Source organism: Notechis scutatus, chromosome 2 (assembly GCF_049901735.1).
Source record: "Notechis scutatus isolate UNSWTSFEM ecotype Mainland chromosome 2, rNotScu1.2, whole genome shotgun sequence".
NCBI classification, from domain to species: Eukaryota; Metazoa; Chordata; class Lepidosauria; order Squamata; family Elapidae; genus Notechis; species Notechis scutatus.
In genome coordinates, this window is record NC_142010.1 from 135,272,398 (window position 1) to 135,292,775 (window position 20,378).

Consider the following 20,378-nt stretch of genomic DNA (forward strand, 5'->3'; position numbering starts at 1 on the left):
CTTTCCGGTAATTAAAAGCCTATGTTTGATGCACAAAGACCAATTATGACAGCAAGGGACAAGTTGTATTTACGGTACTTTTTCTGCTCCATGTCTTTGTAAAGCCTTCTGTAATTTATCCTATGTTTCTCCCTTTGCCCCAGATCAAGGACCTTCACTGCCACCGGATTCTATCACTCCCAGCCCCAGCACAGCTACGCCAGTCCCACCCTCACAATGAGAAGCTATGAGCTCTATTCTTGTGGATGCCCCTCACCTTTCCAGAAGGACAGGAAACCCCAAATCGTGTTAAACATGGATTCTGTTTGGGTGGGTTTTTAAATGGTTTTCAGAACCAACGATCCAAGGAGGAAGAGAATTCGGCTCCACTGATTTCCATTCCCCTGTGTGTCTCAGCTCCGTCTCCCGTTTCCATTTTTATTTTATTTTTTGTATCTAGTCATACCAAGAATTTTTATTTAAGGAGTTTCTAATTGGTGGGGGTGGGGTGAGGGCAAGAATCTATCTCCAGAACAGACAGCCACTACTATTTATAGAAGGCTTTGATTTTAAACCTCTTGAAAGGGGAGTGTAACTCCTTGTATGTGTCTCGCTCTTTTTAAAAAAACAAACAATAAAGAAAAATATAATAAATACCTTCCATCTCTTAGCAGGAAATATGAAATCTCTTTTGAGTTGGGAGATAGAGTGGCATTCTGCAGGGCCACATGCCATATTAAGATAGGTTTGCTTACAGCTTAGTGCGGCATATGAAGTCAACCATTGTAGCTTGAAAAAAATGAACTGCAGTTTAGCACTCCAGCAGAACCCAGCCGACTTGGGAGACGTGAGTTTAGTACATGCTTCTCTAGGGTTCTTCATAGCCTGCTTCTGAAGCAAAATCCATGAGGCCACATGACATGCCCCAGTGATTAGGAATCGTTGGCTTCAGTTCAGTCTCTTATGCGAAGAAGTTACTCAGAATGTGTAAATACAGATAGTCCAGTGGTGGAATTCAATTTATTTTACTATCGGTTCTGTGGGCGTGGCTTGGTGGGTATGGCAGGGGAAGGATACTGTAAAATCTCCAGTCAGAGGTGGCATTTGCCGGTTCTCTGAACTACTCAAAATTTCTGCTACCGGTTCTCCAGAACTGGTCAGACCCTGCTGAATACCACCTCTGAGCTAGTCTTCATTAAATAATTGCCTCAGTTAGCCACCGTTCACAAACCCAATAAACAGTAAAATCATTTTTTGACATACTTACAATCAAATTTCTGTACCTCACACAACACATACCAAACCAAGTAACGCTGGCATTGCTGTATGAGAGAACTGTATCTAAATGCAAGGGCAGCAACTACCAATATTTGTAGCCTTGTGTTCTCTTTCTGTCCTATGGTTCATTTAGCAACTGTTTCACCACAATAGTTTGGGTGTGTGTGTGCTAAACAAGGACTGTCTGTTCTTGGGTTATCAGGACCAGCTGGACAAGTGTTTTCCTATCATATGAGAATATTCATGTGCAATCTCTAACTTTGCTGCATCCTCTTTATTTTCTCTTGGCTTCGGCTAACAAAACTAGAACAATTTTGCTGCTTGTACAGTGACAGAACACCTTTTGCTTTAGAATGTAGCACACGAATTTTCATTGAAAATTAGACTGGTTTTCATATTGGAAGATTTCACAACAAGGGAATCAAGTTTAGAAACAGCTGTTTTAAAAACTAGAGTACTTGAACATTTGCCAAGAATGTTCTCTAAAGAAGAGTCTTTATCTTGACTTCACCACTTAATATCCAAATTAATCTGGAGTAAAATTAAGAGTATACTACCGGTCTGAGGTAACAAAAACAGTGGTGAACTCTGAAAGAAAAAGAAGATTAAAAGCAGATTTTTTAAAAAAAAAGTCAGCAAAGGAAGAAAGTGAACAAATACAGAGTACAGGGCTGTCATATTTTGGAGCTAGGGAAATGTAGTTGGTGCGCTATATTTTTATTATATTCATTTGGCCATTTCCCCCTTTCCCCCTCGAATTCCAGTTTTCAGTGTGATCAGTCTTGACAAACATTTACAAGAATGAAAGTATTTTAGCTGCATTTGTATGAGATGGGAGGTTCACGTGGGTAATTGTGGATCATGTTTTAAGGAGTTGCTGAGGCCCTAGAAAGGGTGCAGAGAAGAGCAAGAAAGATGATAACGGGTCTGGGGGTTAAATCATTGGATAAACAGCTAGGGGTCTAGATATGTTTAACAAAGAGAAGGCCAATACTTGGAAGGGCTGTCACAGGGAAGAGAACATTGATTTATTGTCCATATTACATGAAGGCAGCACAAGAAATAAATGGGTGGAAGCTCCTCAGAGAGAGATTCAACGTGGGAATGAGGAATTTCCTTACAGTAGAATGGTTTTTCAGAGGAATAACTTGCATCCCACAGTTGTGGGTGCTTCATCACTAGAGGTTTTCAAGAAAAGATTGGACAATTATTTGTCCGGGAGGATATAAAGACTCCTGCCTTGGGCCAGGGGTTGGACTAGAACAGGAGTCTCCAACCCTGGCAACTTGGAATTGGAATGGCTGGGGAATTCTGGGAGTTGAAGTCCGCCAGGCTTAAAGTTGCCAAGGTTGGAGACCCCTGGACTAGAAAACCTCCAAGGTCTCTGTTCTATGCAGTAAATGTTAACACCTTATTTTGATAGGCTGGAATTTTAGGCTTGGAAAAACAAGCATGGACAAATGCATTTTTATATAAACAGCTTTGGGATATATTTCTAGTTCATCAGGTGTGTTATTCAGTTGACAAGGATGGGAAATTTAAGTGAAAGCCATCTTTCCTACTTATGGGGAATCACTTTTTTTATAACAGTTCCTCTAAAATGAGTAATGGTAGGTTACCAACGTAGTTACTGTTGCTTGAGAAAACCACTGGGTGACTATTATTTTAGAGAGAATTCAAACACTTTAAAATGTACCTTTTCTTAGCACTAAGAAGGATATTTAATTTGCTATTTATTTACTTATCAAATTTATATGCCTCCCATCTCAACTGTCCAAGGTGAGATTGTCTTATTCTTCCCAGAGAATACAAACTTCAATTGAACCTTGGGAAAATTCCTACATTACTAATGTCAATATTCTGACAGGGTTATCTAATGCAGAAATTCAAATTAAAGTATTCCCAGGAGATAAGTGTCCAGTCTTTGTTTGAATGTGTTGAATGAGGCCAACTATTTATCGGGGCCATTGGTTCCACTTGGTTCAAACTTTTTTACCCTTAGGATATACTTTTCTAATCTATTGAAAAATATTTGTCTTTGCCACAGCTAGATTTTTAGGATTGCAAACAAATCTTATGGTGAGCCTGTTTATCTGACAACATGATTAATGGAGGCTTTAGGAGTGGGAGGGAGCCCAGTGAAAACTGCTTTCTTTCGTTAGAGTTAGACAATGTGATTTGAGCCTTCAAAGATTCCTTTTTATTATTTAACATACCTACGATTATGACAAATTTTGAAGCAGTTTGGGATGCATATAGTCACACTTTATTAATAACAGATAAATGAACAAATTTTATTTTACATGAAATACTTATTTAGAAATAAGTATGAATGGGTGATGGGAATATGGGAAGATAAACCTGGAAGACAAGGTTGTGTGAGTAGAAAGCAAAATTTTTTTTTGCAGTTTTCTGCAGATTCCAGATGCTCTAGTGGGCACTCCTGTTCTATACCTGAATAGATTTTGTTACTCAAGATGATTTGTTGCCTCAAATTAGGATTCTGAAAATTATGGTCTGTATCCATCTTAATATGGATGAGCTACTGCGCCAATTACATAAAACTGACCTAAACACAGATAGGCTTTAATGTCCTTTTGAACACTTGCCATTAAGCAGCTGTTTGAATATCCACACGTAACCATCTTAATGATTCTTACTGTAAAGAGTGTTAATGGAAGTGCAGCATATACACACAGGCAGATTGTACTGAAGGCCAAATACTTTTTTCATAACTGAGCTGACAGGAGTGGATTCCCCCCCCCCCCTTTTCTTTTGCCACTGGCCAGGTAGAAATAGAACATGTAGCCAAATAGTCTGGCTATGTCAATATTCTGTGGAGGGTTGCAGGATGAGGATCAAAGTGCAGGCAATTTTTTTAAAAAATGAATCTTCTATGCAGCTTCTTACTCGTGAGGTAGGTGATGTCTCAGTCTCCCACTTAACATAGGCTTGCTTCTGTGATGCTAGCTGGATCTCCCTGCTGACTCAGAGCAAGAATCCATGTTGAAAATAAGTTGTTTCTGCTTTGCTCTAAGGAAGGCATTGCAGAATTGAGTTGGCAACCTTTCCTAAGAGATGGTGGTGATGACGAACGGGTAGACGAAGCTGCTACAGTCTCCTTTCTCATTGAACTCCTTCCTCAGCTTCCTGCTCAACATGCTCCAGCGCTCTTGCCTTTATTTGGTCCTGTAACGGGTGTAGTTAAGAGGTGCTACTATCTGTCTCATTCAGCCACAAATATCTTCTTTTCCTTTTAAGAAAGACAAAGCCATCTTGCTTGCACAACCGAGTTCAGTGCCTGAAAGGGGCATCGATTACATGCCAGATTTTCCTTATGCTAACGTAATTCCTATGTTAAAGCAGCTTGTGCAAATGAAAACCAGAAAGCGGAAGGAATTAGCACAAGGCCGTGCTGGAATAATATCTCGACATCTACATGTGCTTCTAAGGAGATTTTTTCAATTATAGCAGGGGCCCATTTTTTATGACCACAGCACTGAATATGTTCAGCGTAGTTATTGTTCCATTGCATTTCATTATTTTCTTCCTATTTGTCCTGTTTTATTAAATAAACTGATCAAACCGGTCAGTCCTAGAGATCAACCCTGCTTTTTAGAAGGCCGGATCCTGAAGATGAAACTCTAAATACTTTGGCCACCTAATGAGAAGGACTCACTGGAGAAGAGCCTAATGCTGGGAAAGATTGAGGGCAATAGAAGAAGGGGACGACAGAGAATGAGGTGGCTGGATGGAGTCACTGAAGCAGTAGGCGTGAACTTAAATGGACTCCAGAAGATGGTAGAGGACAGTTGTCCATGGGGTCACGATGGGTCGGGCATGACTTCGCAACTAGCCATGATTAAAACATTTCAGTCAACCAAAAGCTGAACTGTTTACGAATCCTCATAAGGGAGGCAAAATTTCAAGCCAGTTTCATGGGCTGTTTGCGAACTGACTAATGAATGATGGGCAAGATGATCCAGGAACTCGGTCTAGAGCTTTTGTTACCTGCATGTTCCTTTTATTGCTTGTTTCTACTCTTGGCAAGATTATTTCAAATGAATGATTCACTGCAGATGCAAGAATACAGGTAGTCCTCAACTTACAACCACACGCGAGCCCATTTCTGTTGCTAAGTGACATGTTTGTGAAGTGAGTTTTGCCCCATTTTGCAACCTTTCTTGCCCTAGTTAAGTGAATGACTGCACTTGTTAAGTTAGTAACCTGGTTGTTGAGTGAATCTGGGTTGCCCATTGACTTTGATTCTCAGAAGGTCGCAAAAGGAGATCACATCGCCCATGGCAAACTGCGCTCGTCATGAGTTAGTTGCCAGGCGCCTGAATTTTATTCACATGACCATAAATAAAGATGCTGCAATAATCATAAGTGCGAAAAACTAGTCATAAGTCACTTTGTTTCAGCAGCATTGTAATTTTGAATGGTCACTAAATGAACCGTTGTTTGCACTCCTCTTCCCAACCAAATGAACCCCAGTTAACTTTGATGCTTTCCCACCCACCCAAAAGGACAAAACTGACACACGGTAGTTCCAGAACAGTTTATTAAAGCAACTGGGAGGGAGAATCAGCCACACACTTCTCAAGTACTCAAGTGACGCAATACAAGCCAGGCAGCCTGGGGTCTGCTGTTACTCTGGAGTGCCCCTTCTTTATGGGTCACTCTTTGCTCCCGTTACTGTCCAAGAACTAAACCGAGAGGCTGGAGAGGAGGGAACCAAAAAGCAGTTTTATACATAAGGATAAAAAGGCACAATCATGTGATGGATAAACTGGAGGAAAGGTTTCGGAGAAGAAGCTGGAGGTCACCTTCAGCCGCTGAGGACCATCCGCACCAACTCTGGAGAAAGAGAGAAGAAAACAGACCAGTGTGAGACTCCACTGGTTAGTCAACATGGGGGCCAAATTAATCCCACCGGGGGAGGGAAAAATGGGCTTGTAGGAGAGGTGACAATATTCTAATGATGTTAAGCTTCTTTGAAAAGAGGTTGCCTTTTGGTCCTCCCCAAAGACTCACCGACAAAAAGACATGGTTTTCTTTTTCTCCCCCCCAGGAGTCCAGTTTGAAATCTGTATCCTGCCAGTAACCCAGATTAGGAGGGCAACCTATCACCTTCCCTGCACTGAGATACAGGTTGTCCTCAACTTACGGACCACAACTGGAGGCCCAAGTTCATGTTGTGAAGTGAATCGCGGAAGCTGTTTAATTACTAGCACGGTGTCGAAGTCAATCCAGCTCCCCAATTTGACTTTGCTTTTCAGAAAGGTTGCCAAAAGGTGATTGCACGACCCCGGCGGGACACTGCAACCATCCTAAATATGAACCAGCCTTCAAGCATCTGAATGTAAAACTTGTGACCGTGGGGATGCTGCAATGGTCTTGAAGTTACTTTTTCCCCAGTTGTGTTGTAACTTTGAACAGTCATTGAACAAACTAAGTCGAGGACTGCCTGTGCTAGGGCTCTGCCTACAACCTATGCAGGTTTCCCACCCCCCACTCCCATCCATTGAACCACAGAACTACCACCACCACCACCACCGATCCACCACCCTCCCCCCCAGATCTGAAACTAAAGCAACAAAGTAAGAAGGCAACATGGGCAGAGAAGAGATGAGATTACAGCTGCTTCTATCACTATAGGCCAGGCATTAAGAGTTCTGGAGCTCATCCTAGGAAAGTCATCTGCTTCTGGCAGAGAGGAAGAGTAGTTGGAGAGGCACTCAGCTACAGCAGAGGAGGACTCAGCTTTCTGGCTGAGCCTACCTAGGAAGAAAGCGGGCGAGGGGAGGGAGGGAAAAAATAAAGGCAGGCAGGCGGCAGCTACAGCACAGGGCTATAAAGAAAGACTGTTCACTCGACCTTCAGCTGAGGTGGCCGGATGAAGGCTGAAAGAGCTGGAGGGCTGCCAATCCAATTTTACTATATACTATAATCAAACAGCGGATCGTGGGCTGATTCCTACTTTCTCCCTGCTTCTGAATTAACGGAAGGAAGAGTCGTAGAGAGCTATTTTGAGTCTCATGGCCAATCCAAGTTCAGGGCAATTTTAAATCAGTATGAGCATGTCTGCATGTCCACACCTACACGTAAATGCTTTGTTTCCTAGGAGGAAAGATGCAGAGTCCTTCCCTACTGCTCATTTATACATACCCCCCGTGCCAAAAACCCAACCTTCATTCCTATTCCTTTTTACAGCCTGTGGAACATCCAGTCTCATCTGCCTCATGAGGAGAAATATCTACATCAGGGCTGTCAAACTCCCGGCCCACGGGCCTGATGTGTCACTCACTGGCCATGCCCACCCCCGGTTTAGTGAAGGAGAAAAAAATCCCGGTACGTCATGTGGCGCCGTAAGCTTGACACCCCTGATCTACATTATCAGATAAATCTGAATGTTTCGCGAGTTGTACAGTGAATTCCCCAATAAAGAACTCATCTCCCCTCACCCACCTCCAATGCACTCCTGTTTATATAGACCCATCTCTTAGGGCAGGGGCCCTCAACACCAGGCTGTGACCCAGTACTGGGCCGCAGTCCGTTTGGACCCAGGCCATGGAAGTGGTGGGGGAAGCACAGTTCTACTTGTCCACAAAGCCAGAAAGTTGGGGAGCACTGACTTAGAGTCATGGAAGACATAGTCTGGCTCTCACACCAATGAGAGTGCAGGGCGCTCTGTCAGCATGGCCGCCTTGGCTCACACAATGCATTCCGCTTAACTTCGGGTGCTTCATACATCAATGTGTTGTCTTCGTAGTTCGACATTACAGTTAGGCCAGAGCGAAAGTTATTCAAGGAGAGCGTGAGATTTGGGAGAGGTATAGTCTGACCGTCAGGAAAACAAAAACTAAAGCTATGAAGGTTAGCATTTTGGAGTTTCTGATGCCGGTTGAGAAAAACTGGCAGGGATTTTTGTATGTGGGAAAACTCGGTGGTATCGGTCCATGTGCCCGATTTGAAATCAGAAGCAGACTGAAATACTGCCGAGACCCTAACCCCAGCAAATATTCCCTTGAGATGAGCTCTGGGTCTTAATTGTGTGGCATGCGCACACACACACACACACTTTCCCAGGCCCTGAGCCAAAGAATTACAGAAAAAGCCAAGCTTTGCTTGCTAAATTCACTCTTTGGAAAGATGGAAAAGAGGGAAAAAGGGGAAGGCGGCTTCCCCAATTTGGGGCCCTTTCAATGTGTTGTTTTTCACAGTCCAGATTTTTCAGGCCAACATTGAGAAATGTTGGGAGTTGAACGCTAACATACCTGGGAGGTACCAAGATTGGGGCAGGTGGTTTAAAGCCATGATTATGGTTAGTCTGCAGAAAACCAGAAGGAAGTGGTGATGCAAAGGGAAGGAGGGGGAAACAAGACCGTGTTTTTTCAGATTGTGTAAGGCCACTGCATAGGAGAACTAAGCCTTATTCTGCTGACTCAGAGGACAAGGCCGAACCCCCTGAGTTTAAATTTATAGGAGGATCAAATTCAAAAGAACACAAGAAGAGCCTTTTTAACAGTATGCTGAATCAACAGTGGCATCAATTACACAGAGAAGGGGCGTGCCATTTTCCCCCAGGTATCATTTGGCCTTTGAAGGGCATGATGCAGGGGCACACTCCAACAACATAGGCACAGCCCACACGAACAGCTGGCTTTTCCCCCAACCTCTGTTTGATATGACTTTCAATTACAATGAAATGCAGTTTGGGAGATAAGTTCCTCAGGAGCCAAGCCAACTTTGGTTAACTGGAAACCTAACCATAGGGAGTCCTTGAGTTAATGGAGACCTTTGAGGCCATAATTTCCGCTGCTAAGCAAAGTAGTTAAGTAAGTTTTACCCCGTTTTATGACCTTTCTTGCCACAATTGTTAAGTGAATCCTTGCAGTTGCTAATTGAGCAACCTGGTTGTTAAGTGAATCTGGCTTCCCCATTGATTTTGCTTGCCAGAGGCTCGCAAAAGGTGATCACATGACCCCGGGACACTGCATAAATATAAACCAAAGCGTCCACATTTTGATCATGTGACCGTGGGGATGCTGCAACAGTCAAAAGGGTGGAAAAACAGTCACAAGTCCTTTTTTTTTTTTTTTTTTTGATGCTGCTGTAACTTCAGACAATCACCAAATGTATGCTTGTTAAGTCGAGGACTATCTGTATTGGACACTCCATTAAGAGCCCCAAGACTACAGGCTAGACTAGGGATTCAAACAGGCATCCCAAAAGAAGGAAATTGCAAGCTATTTCCGTACCATGGCAAAGGAAATCCTCTGATGGTGATATACCTTCACTAAACCTGTAGTTCAGTTTTATTGATCTTAAAAGGTGTAATTCAACGTTTGGAAGAGCTCTGGGGCCTTATGCTTAAACCTTTAGGAGGCTGCAGGCATGAACGGAAGATGTTATAGATTTCCTACAAAACAATGGAGACTGTTGGACAAAGTTATTTCTAAGGATCACAATTTTGAAATATCTCCTCGGAACCATCTTAAGCAGTGATCCCCAACCTTTCTTATGCCACGGCCCGGTATCCCCAACCTTTTTTATGGCGCGGCCCGGTACCGGCATTAGCTGGGCGCAGCCATCTTTTTTTGATGAAAAAGTGCTTCCGGTGAGCTTTCTACCTGGAAAAGCTCACCGGAAGCACTTTTTCATCAAAAAAAGATGGCGGCGCCCAGCAAACCAGCAGCCCGGTAGGACTTGTTCCACGGACCGGGACCGGTCCGCGGACCGGTGGTTGGGGACCCCTGATCTTGAGAACTCTAATTAATTGAAACCATTAAACTACCCCCCTCCCCATCCTCCAGATTTTTAAAAGGCATTTCAAGGATATTAAGGATTTTCTAACGTGGTCACCAATTGCCCATTTGCTGGAGAGCGACCCATTTCTTCAGGCAGCTATCGGCTGAGGGCATCTTGGGAGCCATCGCACAGAGGAAACCCAGCTCGTATGTATTAAGACATGGAAGAGGATGGTACAGGACCCTTTATCATCTACAATGGCAGCTCAAGGCATATTGATTACCCCCAGATCCAGGCCTTGAGCCCTTTTACCCTTCCAAAGATTAAACAAATGTTTCCCCTTAAAGCTGCCACGGACAGTCTGAGGTTACACAGGCACAGTCTTGCTTTAACCCAGTCAGAGCTGCCTCATTTTCCTAGCCACCTTTGCTTAGATTACACATAGTCAGCTACATGCAGAGACATGCTAGAAGTTGGGGAGAAATGGAGGAAAATGCTGAACAAGAGAAATTGGGAAGGGGAGAAAAAAAGTAGAGCGCAAACATCCTTTTTTTTTTTTCGGGCAACAAAAAAAAAAGGGAGGCTGTTAAAAAAAAATAGAATAGGTTTGGAGGAGGCGTACCCCATTTGAATTCACCCTGATAAGATGTGTCTCACAAATGCTGTAGAAAGGAAAAACATCAAAATTGATCAAGCAAATTAATAAAAACAGACACATGGAACACAACACGCAACACAAGGGGCCACTGCAGTCTCTGCTGTACTTATGTTCACAGTCAAATGCAGCAGACACAGCACAAGGTTACAGGGAGTTTTTGAGGCAAGGGAGTTATTTGTACCACAGGCAAACTAGCTTGACTCGCACATCACCTACTTCCCCCAAGTTGCCCCTTCTTAACAAGCTAACAGTCCCAGATCACTTGAGTTCCACACAGGATATGTAAACTCCCACAACACAAAGCAATGGAAGGCTGGCATAGCACTGGCCCCTTGCTAATATGATACGTAAATATATTGTTTGAAACCACTGCTTCTGAACCTTGGCACCTCTAAGACATGTGGACTTCATCTCCCAGAATTCCTCATCCAGAATAGCAATAGCACTTACGACTTCTATACCGCTTTACAGCCCTCTCTAAGCTGTTTATAGAGTCAGCACACAGCCCCCAACAATCTGGCTCCTCATTTTACCCACCTCGGAAGGATGGAAGGCTGAATCAACCTTGAGCCTCGTGAGATTTGATCTGCCAAATTGCAGGCAGCAGCAGTAGCCTGCAGTACTGCACTCTTAACCACTGTGGCTTATATTCAACAGAATGGGTGTTGGTCCACACATCTAGACAGGTGTTGTTGTTTTAACAGTGAGACAGTTAGCATGATTGGCAGCTCCTTCACTCGGTGACCAAAGACCACCAACTTCTCCATATTGTTAAATATAGTGATTTACCATAGAAGGAACAGACAACCAACTGCCCTCTACATCTTTTGGACCAATTCCCACTAGCTCCAACCAAAAAGCAAGAAATGGGGGAGAGGCATTCAAAAATACTTGAGTACTCCAGATTGGCCACCTTCTCCCTTGACTTTACCTGAACTTCCTTCTACATCAATAGGAAAGAAAAAGTGTATTTACACTATGTGAGAAAACACACACGCTACTGAAAACCTTGCAAAGCATTCCCAATCCCAGAGTTTTCCGTCCAGCTCCCCAGAGTAAAGAGATATCAGGTCCTCTGAATCAAGAAAGGCAATTTCAAGGCCAAAAGCATGTTAAGATTCCTGGGCCTCACCTTCATAGTTGATGCAGCCATTACTGTCTTCATGGCCAGCCACAAGCATCTCTACCTCTTCTTCTGTCATCTTCTCCCCTGCAGAAAAGAAAAAAAAAAAAGATGGGTTTAGAAATGGTTTGATATAGATCTGGTCATTTAGCAAATGCACAGCGGAAGCAGTAATTTTAAACTCAATAAAGAAGAACAACCAACACCCTCAATCAACATCTTCAAGTTCCTTTTCTCCATCGCCTCAAGATGTGTGTTGAACTGACTTCCCTCAGAATTCCCAGCAAGAACAGCTAGCTCAGGGGTGTCCAACCTTGGCAACTTTAAGACTTGTGGACTTCAACTCCCAGAATTCCTCAGCCAGCTTTGCTGGCTGAGGAATTCTGGGAGTTGAAGTCCACAAGTCTTAAAGTTGCCAAGGTTGGACACCCCTGAGCTAGATGGAATACAGTGACATCTTACCTAGGGTGACAAGAACATGACGGATCTCTGCTCCCATAACTGTGCCATTTCCCTCCTTGTCGAAAACCCTCAATCCTTCCACGTAATCCTCGAAGCAGCCCTGATCCTTGTTCTTGGCGATGGTTTGCATCATGGGCAAGAACTGTTCAAAACTCAGTGTTTTCATGTTCATTTCTGAGGGCAGGGGAGAGAAATGGGGAGACATGTTAGAGAGACCGTGAATAAGATGCATCTCTCCTTTATGATGGAATCCAAATTACACCTTCAAATCTCAATATTACACCATTTTGAAGTAGGATCTGGATGTCTTTCTTCCTCAATTTAATTTAAACTCTGCATGAAAAATAATAGTTTAAACTAGGCTGGAGATTTTGCTCATATTGCTATAGCAATAGACCCAAAAGCAAGACTGAGTTAATAACACCCTCTAAAAAGTAAGATTGAGTTTTAACACCAGGGAAACAAAGGTAATGATAACAACTGTTTAAAATCAACAAAGGAAATTTAATTAGTTTGAGAATTTATCTTCCTTGGATCAAAAATTGTTCACAATGGCAGTTTTACTCCTGAAATCAAACACAAGACCACCTTAGGCTGCATTGCAATCAGTCTGATTTCAAGAAAGCTTCTTGTTCATCACAGGTGTTCCTAAAGATAATAATGCTGGATGGCTCTAACTGTGGCTATATTTGGAAGCTTTCAGATGACCAACTTTGGAAGATGGTCAAGGCAGGGCAAAGGCAGTAGAGAGCACACTAAAGCAGGAAGAATGGCAGAAAATAAGGCCAGTGGGCCATAATATCTGCATCCAATCCTTTGATGATAGTAAGGTTTCCAAAACTTGAGGTGCCTTGCCTCTGCACCCCAAAAAGGATTCCTTCCCCTGCTTTATACTACTAAGTTTTTCTGAACATCTGGGCCAAGTCACGGTAAACTTCTACCAATACACTTTCAAACACAATGCTTAGAAACGTATTTTAAGATCCAAACTGGACTGTATCAAGTTGGCACCTCCAACCTGGCTCTAAGATCTACACCAGGGGTAGTCAACCTTTTTATACCTACCGCCCCCTTTTGTATCTGTTAGTAGTAAAATTTTCTCTAACCGCCCACCGGTTCCATAGTAATGGTGATTTATAAAGTAGGGGACAAAACCCCTACCGCCCACCATGAAAGCTGGAACGCCCTCTAGTGGGCGGTAGGGACCAGGTTGACTACCACTGATCTACACCATCTTCTAGATAAAAGGCAGCCTTTAAGGCAAGAATGGCAGCACTTTCTTCCATATCTCACTCCAACTGATATAGTACAACATGCGCTCACCATCGCTCTTGGGGTTTCCCAGAACTTTCATGACTTCAGCATTGGTGGGATTCTGGCCCAGGGCCCTCATCACATCTCCACACTGGCTATACAGGATCTTGCCATCGCCAGTTCGGTCAAAGAGCTGGAAAGCTTCCTTGAACTCTGCAGAAGGTCACAAGGAAAGAGCTAAGGCAAAATGAACATCTAAGCAAAGGGAAGGGAAAGAAAGCAGCGCCTCAGGTATCCCTTTCGATCCACAGAAAGCAGAAGCTTAAGGTCAGGAGCGATATTTTTCTTCCTTTTTTTAATCCCCTCCTCCCCCCAAACCATGCTAGAACTTGACATAACTCACTTAACACCTTTAAAATTGTATGCTTTTTGCAGTGAACACAATGAGAACCTCAAATCAACACACCCTAGCTTATCTCCCAACATACCCTATACTAGAGCTTGAAAATCTACTTGTGTAGTAGATGGAATGTTAAACTAAGATTGGAGATTGCCCAATTCCCTTTAAACATGAAACCCAGTCTTAATCTCTGAGCTGCTCATTCTCTGCTTCACTTCCCACACAAAATTATTTTAAGGAGATGGAGGAGGATGAAACAGCTCTATATCCCATAGTTTATTCCTTGGAGCAAGACCAGGATAAAAATGGAGCAGATGGGTCAATGCCTACGTGCTCTTTGCTAACTGCAGTGAGCACTCCCTGAAGAATACAAGCGCTTTGCTAAATTAGATCCATTTCTACCTAGTCCAGCATTTTCTGCAAGAACCAACGATGTCCAAAGGAAAATTGACTAGCCATTTCTATTCTAGGGTTGGAATGAAAAACGGAGAAATAGATCAAGTGATTTACATGGCATTTTATGCCACTTGTGTTGCATGGTTCTAAAATCATGTGCTGGCCACAGTAAATCTGGAATGTACATGTTCACCTGTATTAAGGTAAAGGACAGTGAATTTGTTGTTGTGCATTCCCATTGCAAATGGTCAAAAGAGTGGCAATTCATAAGTTTGAACAAAGCCCCAGATCTGGACACGGGGAGCCTCAGTTCTATTTATTTGCTATAACTCAGCAGTTACTTGTCATCAATGTGTTTGAGATTTTGGCCACATTACTACTAGTCCATTGGTTACGCTGATTGGGCCTGAAGGGCACTGTAGTCTAAAATAATGCTGAACTTTGCAATAAAGGTTGATTGATTGTATTCCAAAACATCTGGACTGATCCAACTTGGAGAAAGCTTTCTTCAGTCTCTCCCAGCACGTGGTTTTAGAACCATGGAAAGCAAGTGGCATCATTTACATGCCATGTAAATCAGATAATTTATCTCCTCGTTTTTCATCCTGACACCTTAGGCACCTAGACAGACTAGTATATGGACAATTGGGGGAAACATCAATGCTGCTTCTGCCTGTATCTCTGAGTCTGATCTTATTATGTTTCAAATGCAGGCAAGAAATGTTTTCTGATCATTCTTACTGGCATTTATAGGAGTGCAATCTTCCCTACTGACTATTGCTTGTAAGTACAATTATATTGCCAACCTTTACCTCTATCAGATACGTCCAAGATGGAAGAAATGGTAGCAGCGCAGTCCCTCACTGCTGTTTTCATTTTAAAAATGCAAAAAAGATGTTGTAGGATCCAAATCAATATACAGGTAAGTCCTTGACTTACAACAGTTCATTTAGTGACTGTTCAAAGTTACAACGGCACTGAAAAAGTGACTTGTTTTTCAGAATTGTGACCTTTGCAGCATGCCCATGATCGTGAGATGAACATTCAGATGCTTTGGTTCGTACTTATGACCGTTGCTGTGTCCCAAGAACCTGTGATCACCTTTTGCAACCTTCTGACAACCAAAATCAATGGGGGGAAGCCAGATTCACTTTTAACAACCAGGCTACTAAGTTGTCAACTGCAATGATTCACTTAACAACTGTGGCAAGAAAGGTCGTAAAATGGGGCAAAACTCACTTAAATGTCTTGCTTAACAACATACATTTTAGGCTCAATTGTGGTCATAAATCGAGGACTATCTGCATTGTCAAAGGGCTTTTTAAAAATTACACAGAAAAGTCTTGCTTTCCAATTAATTTTTCATAGTGCTAAATTCCACACATCTGAATCTTTCTTTAAAATGTGGGCAAATGTGTAATACAACTGTGATGCTTTTTTAAATGCTGGAAGAATTCTGGGTAGCCTATCAAAACCCTTCTCTAAGGGTATCCTTCACAGAAGTGGTATCCTTCACTGCTCATCCTTAGATCCAGTCCACGATTCTAACCACTCTGGGACACTGCCATTTGTTAGTTGTCAAAGATCCAGAAAAAGCAGAGTAGTAGTTGAGGCCCATCAAAACAAGCATGACACAACACAAGACCACATAACAAAAACCCAAGAGTTTCCTTCCTATGCAAGGTGACACTTAACCGACTACTTCCCCATCTCTTAATTATTTTCACTCAAGAAAAATTAACTATGGAGGTGGGGAAAATCAAATTAAACACTTTGCCATTTTCTTTCCTGCAACTAGAGTTGTTGTTTTTTTTTTTTTTTTTTGGGGAAGAATAGCGATGGGAGATGAGTTGTAGCCAAAAACCTTTCTCAACATCTAAAAACTTGACCTTCATTTAGTACCCTTACAATAAGGCTAAAATGTCACTACCTGCCACGGCCTGCTTCTTCTTCAAGCAGGATCTTGTTTCTCCAGGCAATTGAGATGAAGAAACAGAAGCCTTAAAGAAAAGCTATAACAATGAAATGGTAGCCTGAAATCTTCAGGAGACTTTAAGACTTGTGGACTTCAACTCCCAGAATTCCTGAGCTAACATGACTGAAGGAAAAATTCTGGGAGTTGGAAGTCCACAAGTCTTAAAGCTGTCAAGTTTGAAGACCCCTGACCTAAGACATGGATCCAGGCTCACAATTATTGGTCATACAAGCTAAAGCAGCCCTCCTCACCTGTGTGGCAATGCTAGAGACTATTAATGCATCAGATATCCTAGCTTATTTTCAGGAATCAGGCGGAGGATATTTTCCAGGTAAGATTTTCTAGACAACTTCAACCTCCAGAATTCCCCAACTAGTAGTGCTGGCTGGGGAATTCAGGAAGTTGAAGACCATACCGCTTAAAGTTGCCACAGTTGAGAAACACAGATCTGGATTCATTAATTGAAGATGCCAGCTGCAGACATGTCTCACTAAGCTATATTCTGTCCCTACAAAGCCTTTATATTGTTAAATACCATTAAACGTTATCCTTGCTTTTGTAAAGCAAACTATCAAAATGGCTCTTAAGTTGCATGTAAAATTTTGTAAAAAAAATTTGTTGCCACAATTAATACCAAAGGATTCTGACGGATCCAATGCATTCATTAAAACAGTACATGTTTTTGTCATCTTCCCCCATCCCGTAAGGATGCCTTTAGTTAATAGGAAGGCTAGTCTGGAAGAAAGGCAAGTCCTACAGTGTACAACTAAAGTGAGCTTGCTAATACCGTGCATTTTTTTTTAACGCAGGATCTTCCATTTGAAGCTAATTTCCTCAATCTCAAGTGCCCAATCAACAGGATACTCTGAAAAAATGACTGTTCCTTAGTGGTGCTTTTTAATTAAAATGGTGATATTGCTTTTAAGGAAAGTAACAAATCCCTCCCCCCAAAAAATATTTTATGTTTTTGTGTTGACTGGTCTTGGTTAGATAACAATAAATTAAGCACATGAAAAAAACATCTCCCATATTTAGGTGAAATCAAATTTAATCCAAGCTCAAGAATCCTTTGCTCCATGTGACAGCTGTGCTCTCAACAGGCCGATGCATAAAGCATGCCTGGCATCAAACAAAAACTTCAGAGGGATCAGACTTTTCTGGGCTGGCAGGACCTCGCTCCAAGCACTGGGGTGGGGTTGGGCAGCTATTCCTACTAAGAGAATCAGATTTATTTCAGTGGGAATGTGAATCACCAACTGCAAGGCTGGTCAGCCGTGGCTGCTGCCCTTAAGAGTTTTCAGCCAGCCTTGCAAAGGAATCTGCTTCCAGATTGGAATGTATTAATGCAAGAGCTGCCAACCCTTCCTGCTCCAAAATGAGTTTCTTGTCCATATAAGGAAACCAACAGAGGCGGATATCCCGGCGCCCATCTTTCCCTCTTCTTTGAAAGCACCTTCTCCTCCAAAGGGAGGAAAAACTAGTTGTTCAAAACCTGCAGGGTTAGGGACCTTCCCCCCCACCCCCAGTAGTAGCCAAACACGCCTTGCAAAAAAACTCAGCAGCTTCTGTGGCCGGCCAAAAAGAGGGGGGAAGGGAGGCGAGGCAATGAGTTGTGTGCATCCCGCCTTGTCCATCTGCATAGCCGAGGATTAAGCCAGGATTGACCCTCCTGAGTAATAGGGAACGCTTCAGACAAGCTAGCTTCCACACTCTGGTTCTCCCGGCCCAGCTTTCCATGCAGAAATCCATCCTCTAACGTACCACTTGGCTAAAGAAACAGAAAATGGAGGCCACTGGGCGCGTCCTTAACCAGGAAATACATCATGCATGAGCCATGCAAGGGAGGTATAATTTTTAAACAAAAAAAAACGCGATTCCAGGTAGCAAGGCAGAGCCGGGTCCTGGCTTAAATCTTGAAGTCAAGGGAATGAGAAGTCGGGGGAAGAGCAGACTCGCCGGTTCAAAAAGAGCTGAGAAAGAAACCCGGCCTACAATGCACAAGTTACACACACACAGAAGACCGCATTGATAGATGCAAAGCCCGGGCGCGCGTTAGCATACGAGCAGGAAACGGCGTTAAGGAACGCGGGGTGGTAGTGGAGATGCTCTTTTTCCTTAAACTCACCATCGAGAAGCAATGATCAAGGGACCCGGGGGAGTGGTGGGGGACAAAGGAAAAGGAAAAAGGCTAGAAGAATCAAAGGACGGGAAGAAAAAAAGAATTGTAAGCGCAAACTGCCCCCCCCCCCAAGCCTTTTTTTCACCCTTAAGACTATGGGGGGGGGCGGGGAAGGGAAAGAGAAATGGTGTCTGTCTCCCCCACCTTTATCCCCACCTTCCACCTTGCAATGATTAGCCCAATGCGGGGGAAGACAAAAAGGAACTTACCGGCGGTCTGATCTTCTGAAAAGTCACACTGTAAATCGAATCCAGGAAAAAAGAAAAGGCGTATTATTTGAGGGGGAAAGAGGAAAAGGAAGCCAGCCGATTTCTTTGCCCAAAACTTTGCCCTTTCCACTGCATTTCCCGCCTTGCTACCGGGCTTTTATTCTTCAAGGCCCCGGAGGGCCAAAAAGAGCTGGAGCCTTAGGTTTCTAGTCCACACCCCCGCTCAAGTAGGAAACCCTACATATACAACATACAAACTCTGCAACGGCTCCTCAAACGGCCGTCCTACAATCTCAGCCGGCCTCCAACTTGGCCACTCAGCCCGTTTTTTTGCAAAGCACTCACCATTGTTGCAAGCAGCTGAGCGTCGCTCCGATCTTTTCCCTCCTTCCGCCCGGAATGTGTGCGAGCTCGGCCAGGGAGTGGCTCTTCAAGTCACCGCGCGGGTCTTCGCCTCCGATTGGCTGATGCCAAAAATGGAGGCGAGGAGGCGGTTCAAACGTTATTGCTAAATTCTAAAAAGTTGCGTCTCGTAGCCGAAACGGGGAGGCGGGGCTTTCCCACCCTCCTTCCTGACGTGAAGGAGGAAAGAGAAATACGGTAGGGGCGACTTGGGCCCACGGGGGAGTTAGACTCTCGCGTGTCGTCGTAGAGGCCGCTGAATGAGGTTGTTGCATTGCACATTGGGGATTGTAGTTTTTCTCTCTTTACAACGGACGTGTGGGGGGATGGGACTATGGTACCTTTATAACTTGTGGACTTCTGGGAGTCGAAGTCCGCAGGTCATGAAAGAGCCGTAGTTCCCCACCCCTGCTTTAAAACAAGGGGGCCCCCTCAAAATTGCTGGATTTACTCAAATCAGCTGTTTTTGCACATCACCAAGGTGATTTAGTCAGTCCCATTCTCTGGGGTCGTAGGTACCACTGGCTAATTGAAATTATGGAGGACTTTTGGTTATTTGGTGGTTATAATTTTCACTTTTGTGGCCCTTATTGGATTATTAGTTTTTGCATTGAGTATTGCTATATTGGAAATGGACTGAAGTCTAGATTGAAGATGCTTGTTTCACAGTTCTTGCTTCTACCGTGTAGAAGAACTCCTTTTAGAATTAAAATTTGCTTCACCTCTTTGTTTTTTTTTAAAACAAACTTTATTAATTTTACAATTAAAATAAACAAACAACACATACACATATGTAGAAAAGAAAAGAAACAGTAGAGAAGTAAAAGAGAAGAGAGAAAAAGAAAAAAGTAAAAGAAAAGAAAAATCAAAAAGTGATTAAAAACAATTTTATCCTCGGCAGTTTTTGGGTCATTATTTCTATCCTTATTTTATGCCATATTTACAAGTAATCCTTAATGGGAATATATAATTACCACTACAATTATAGCTTATCCTCTTTTACGATGTTATGTAGCCCATCTTTGGTCTAACCATTCATACCAGCAGTTTCAGCTCTCATAGTACATCAATGTTTACTGCTTCACCACTTCTAATGTTCCAAAAGCTACTGTAAATATGATTTTTTTCTAAAGAGCATTTGACTGAACTATTATCACCCTCTTTGTTTTACTTTGAATATTTACACTGATTTGATGTTTTATTTGGTTTTGTTATGATTTATTGTTAGCACTATAATTTATCCTTGTACTGTTATAAACATGATTAGCAGATTGTTTTAATTTCTTTATATCTACTACAGACTTTTTTC

At 42.8% G+C, this 20,378-nt stretch overlaps 2 protein-coding genes across 16 annotated transcripts in view; one reads left to right on the forward strand and one right to left on the reverse strand.

Moving 5' to 3' along the window:
• The window catches only part of SMARCC2 (SWI/SNF related BAF chromatin remodeling complex subunit C2), a 34,213-nt gene extending 33,564 nt beyond the window's left edge, over positions 1-649 (forward strand). For all 14 annotated transcript variants that reach the window (XM_026680041.2, XM_026680046.2, XM_026680047.2 and 11 more), the window contains one exon: positions 144-649. In XM_026680041.2, the coding sequence (XP_026535826.2) occupies positions 144-220 (77 nt within the window). In that variant the 3' untranslated portion in view covers positions 221-649. The remainder of the gene's footprint in view (positions 1-143) is intronic.
• Positions 650-5,804: 5,155 nt separating this feature from the next.
• MYL6 (myosin light chain 6) lies at positions 5,805-19,321 on the reverse strand. 2 transcript variants are annotated; one of them, XM_026680052.2, is made up of 7 exons: positions 19,013-19,159; positions 18,668-18,695; positions 13,578-13,721; positions 12,255-12,428; positions 11,802-11,879; positions 10,634-10,673; positions 5,805-6,117 (listed from the first exon to the last, which is right to left on the reverse strand). In XM_026680052.2, exons 1-6 carry the CDS (start codon positions 19,013-19,015, stop codon positions 10,645-10,647), a joined length of 456 nt encoding a protein of 151 aa, XP_026535837.1. In that variant the 5' UTR covers positions 19,016-19,159; the 3' UTR covers positions 5,805-6,117; positions 10,634-10,644. The 2 variants fall into 2 exon arrangements, with proteins under 2 accessions (XP_026535837.1, XP_026535836.1); XM_026680051.2 differs by lacking the exon at positions 10,634-10,673 and having other exon boundaries at positions 19,013-19,321.
• Between the last annotated feature and the right edge of the window lie 1,057 nt (positions 19,322-20,378).

Bases quoted from the DNA above. Each gene is read 5' to 3' on its own strand.
- MYL6 (XM_026680051.2), bottom strand. The intron at 13,722-18,667 runs GTAAGTTCCTTT...GACCTTCTGCAG, and splicing joins TTCAGAAGATCAGACCGCCG to AGTTCAAGGAAGCTTTCCAG. The intron at 12,429-13,577 runs GTGAGCGCATGT...CCCTGCCCTCAG, and splicing joins GGGAAACCCCAAGAGCGATG to AAATGAACATGAAAACACTG.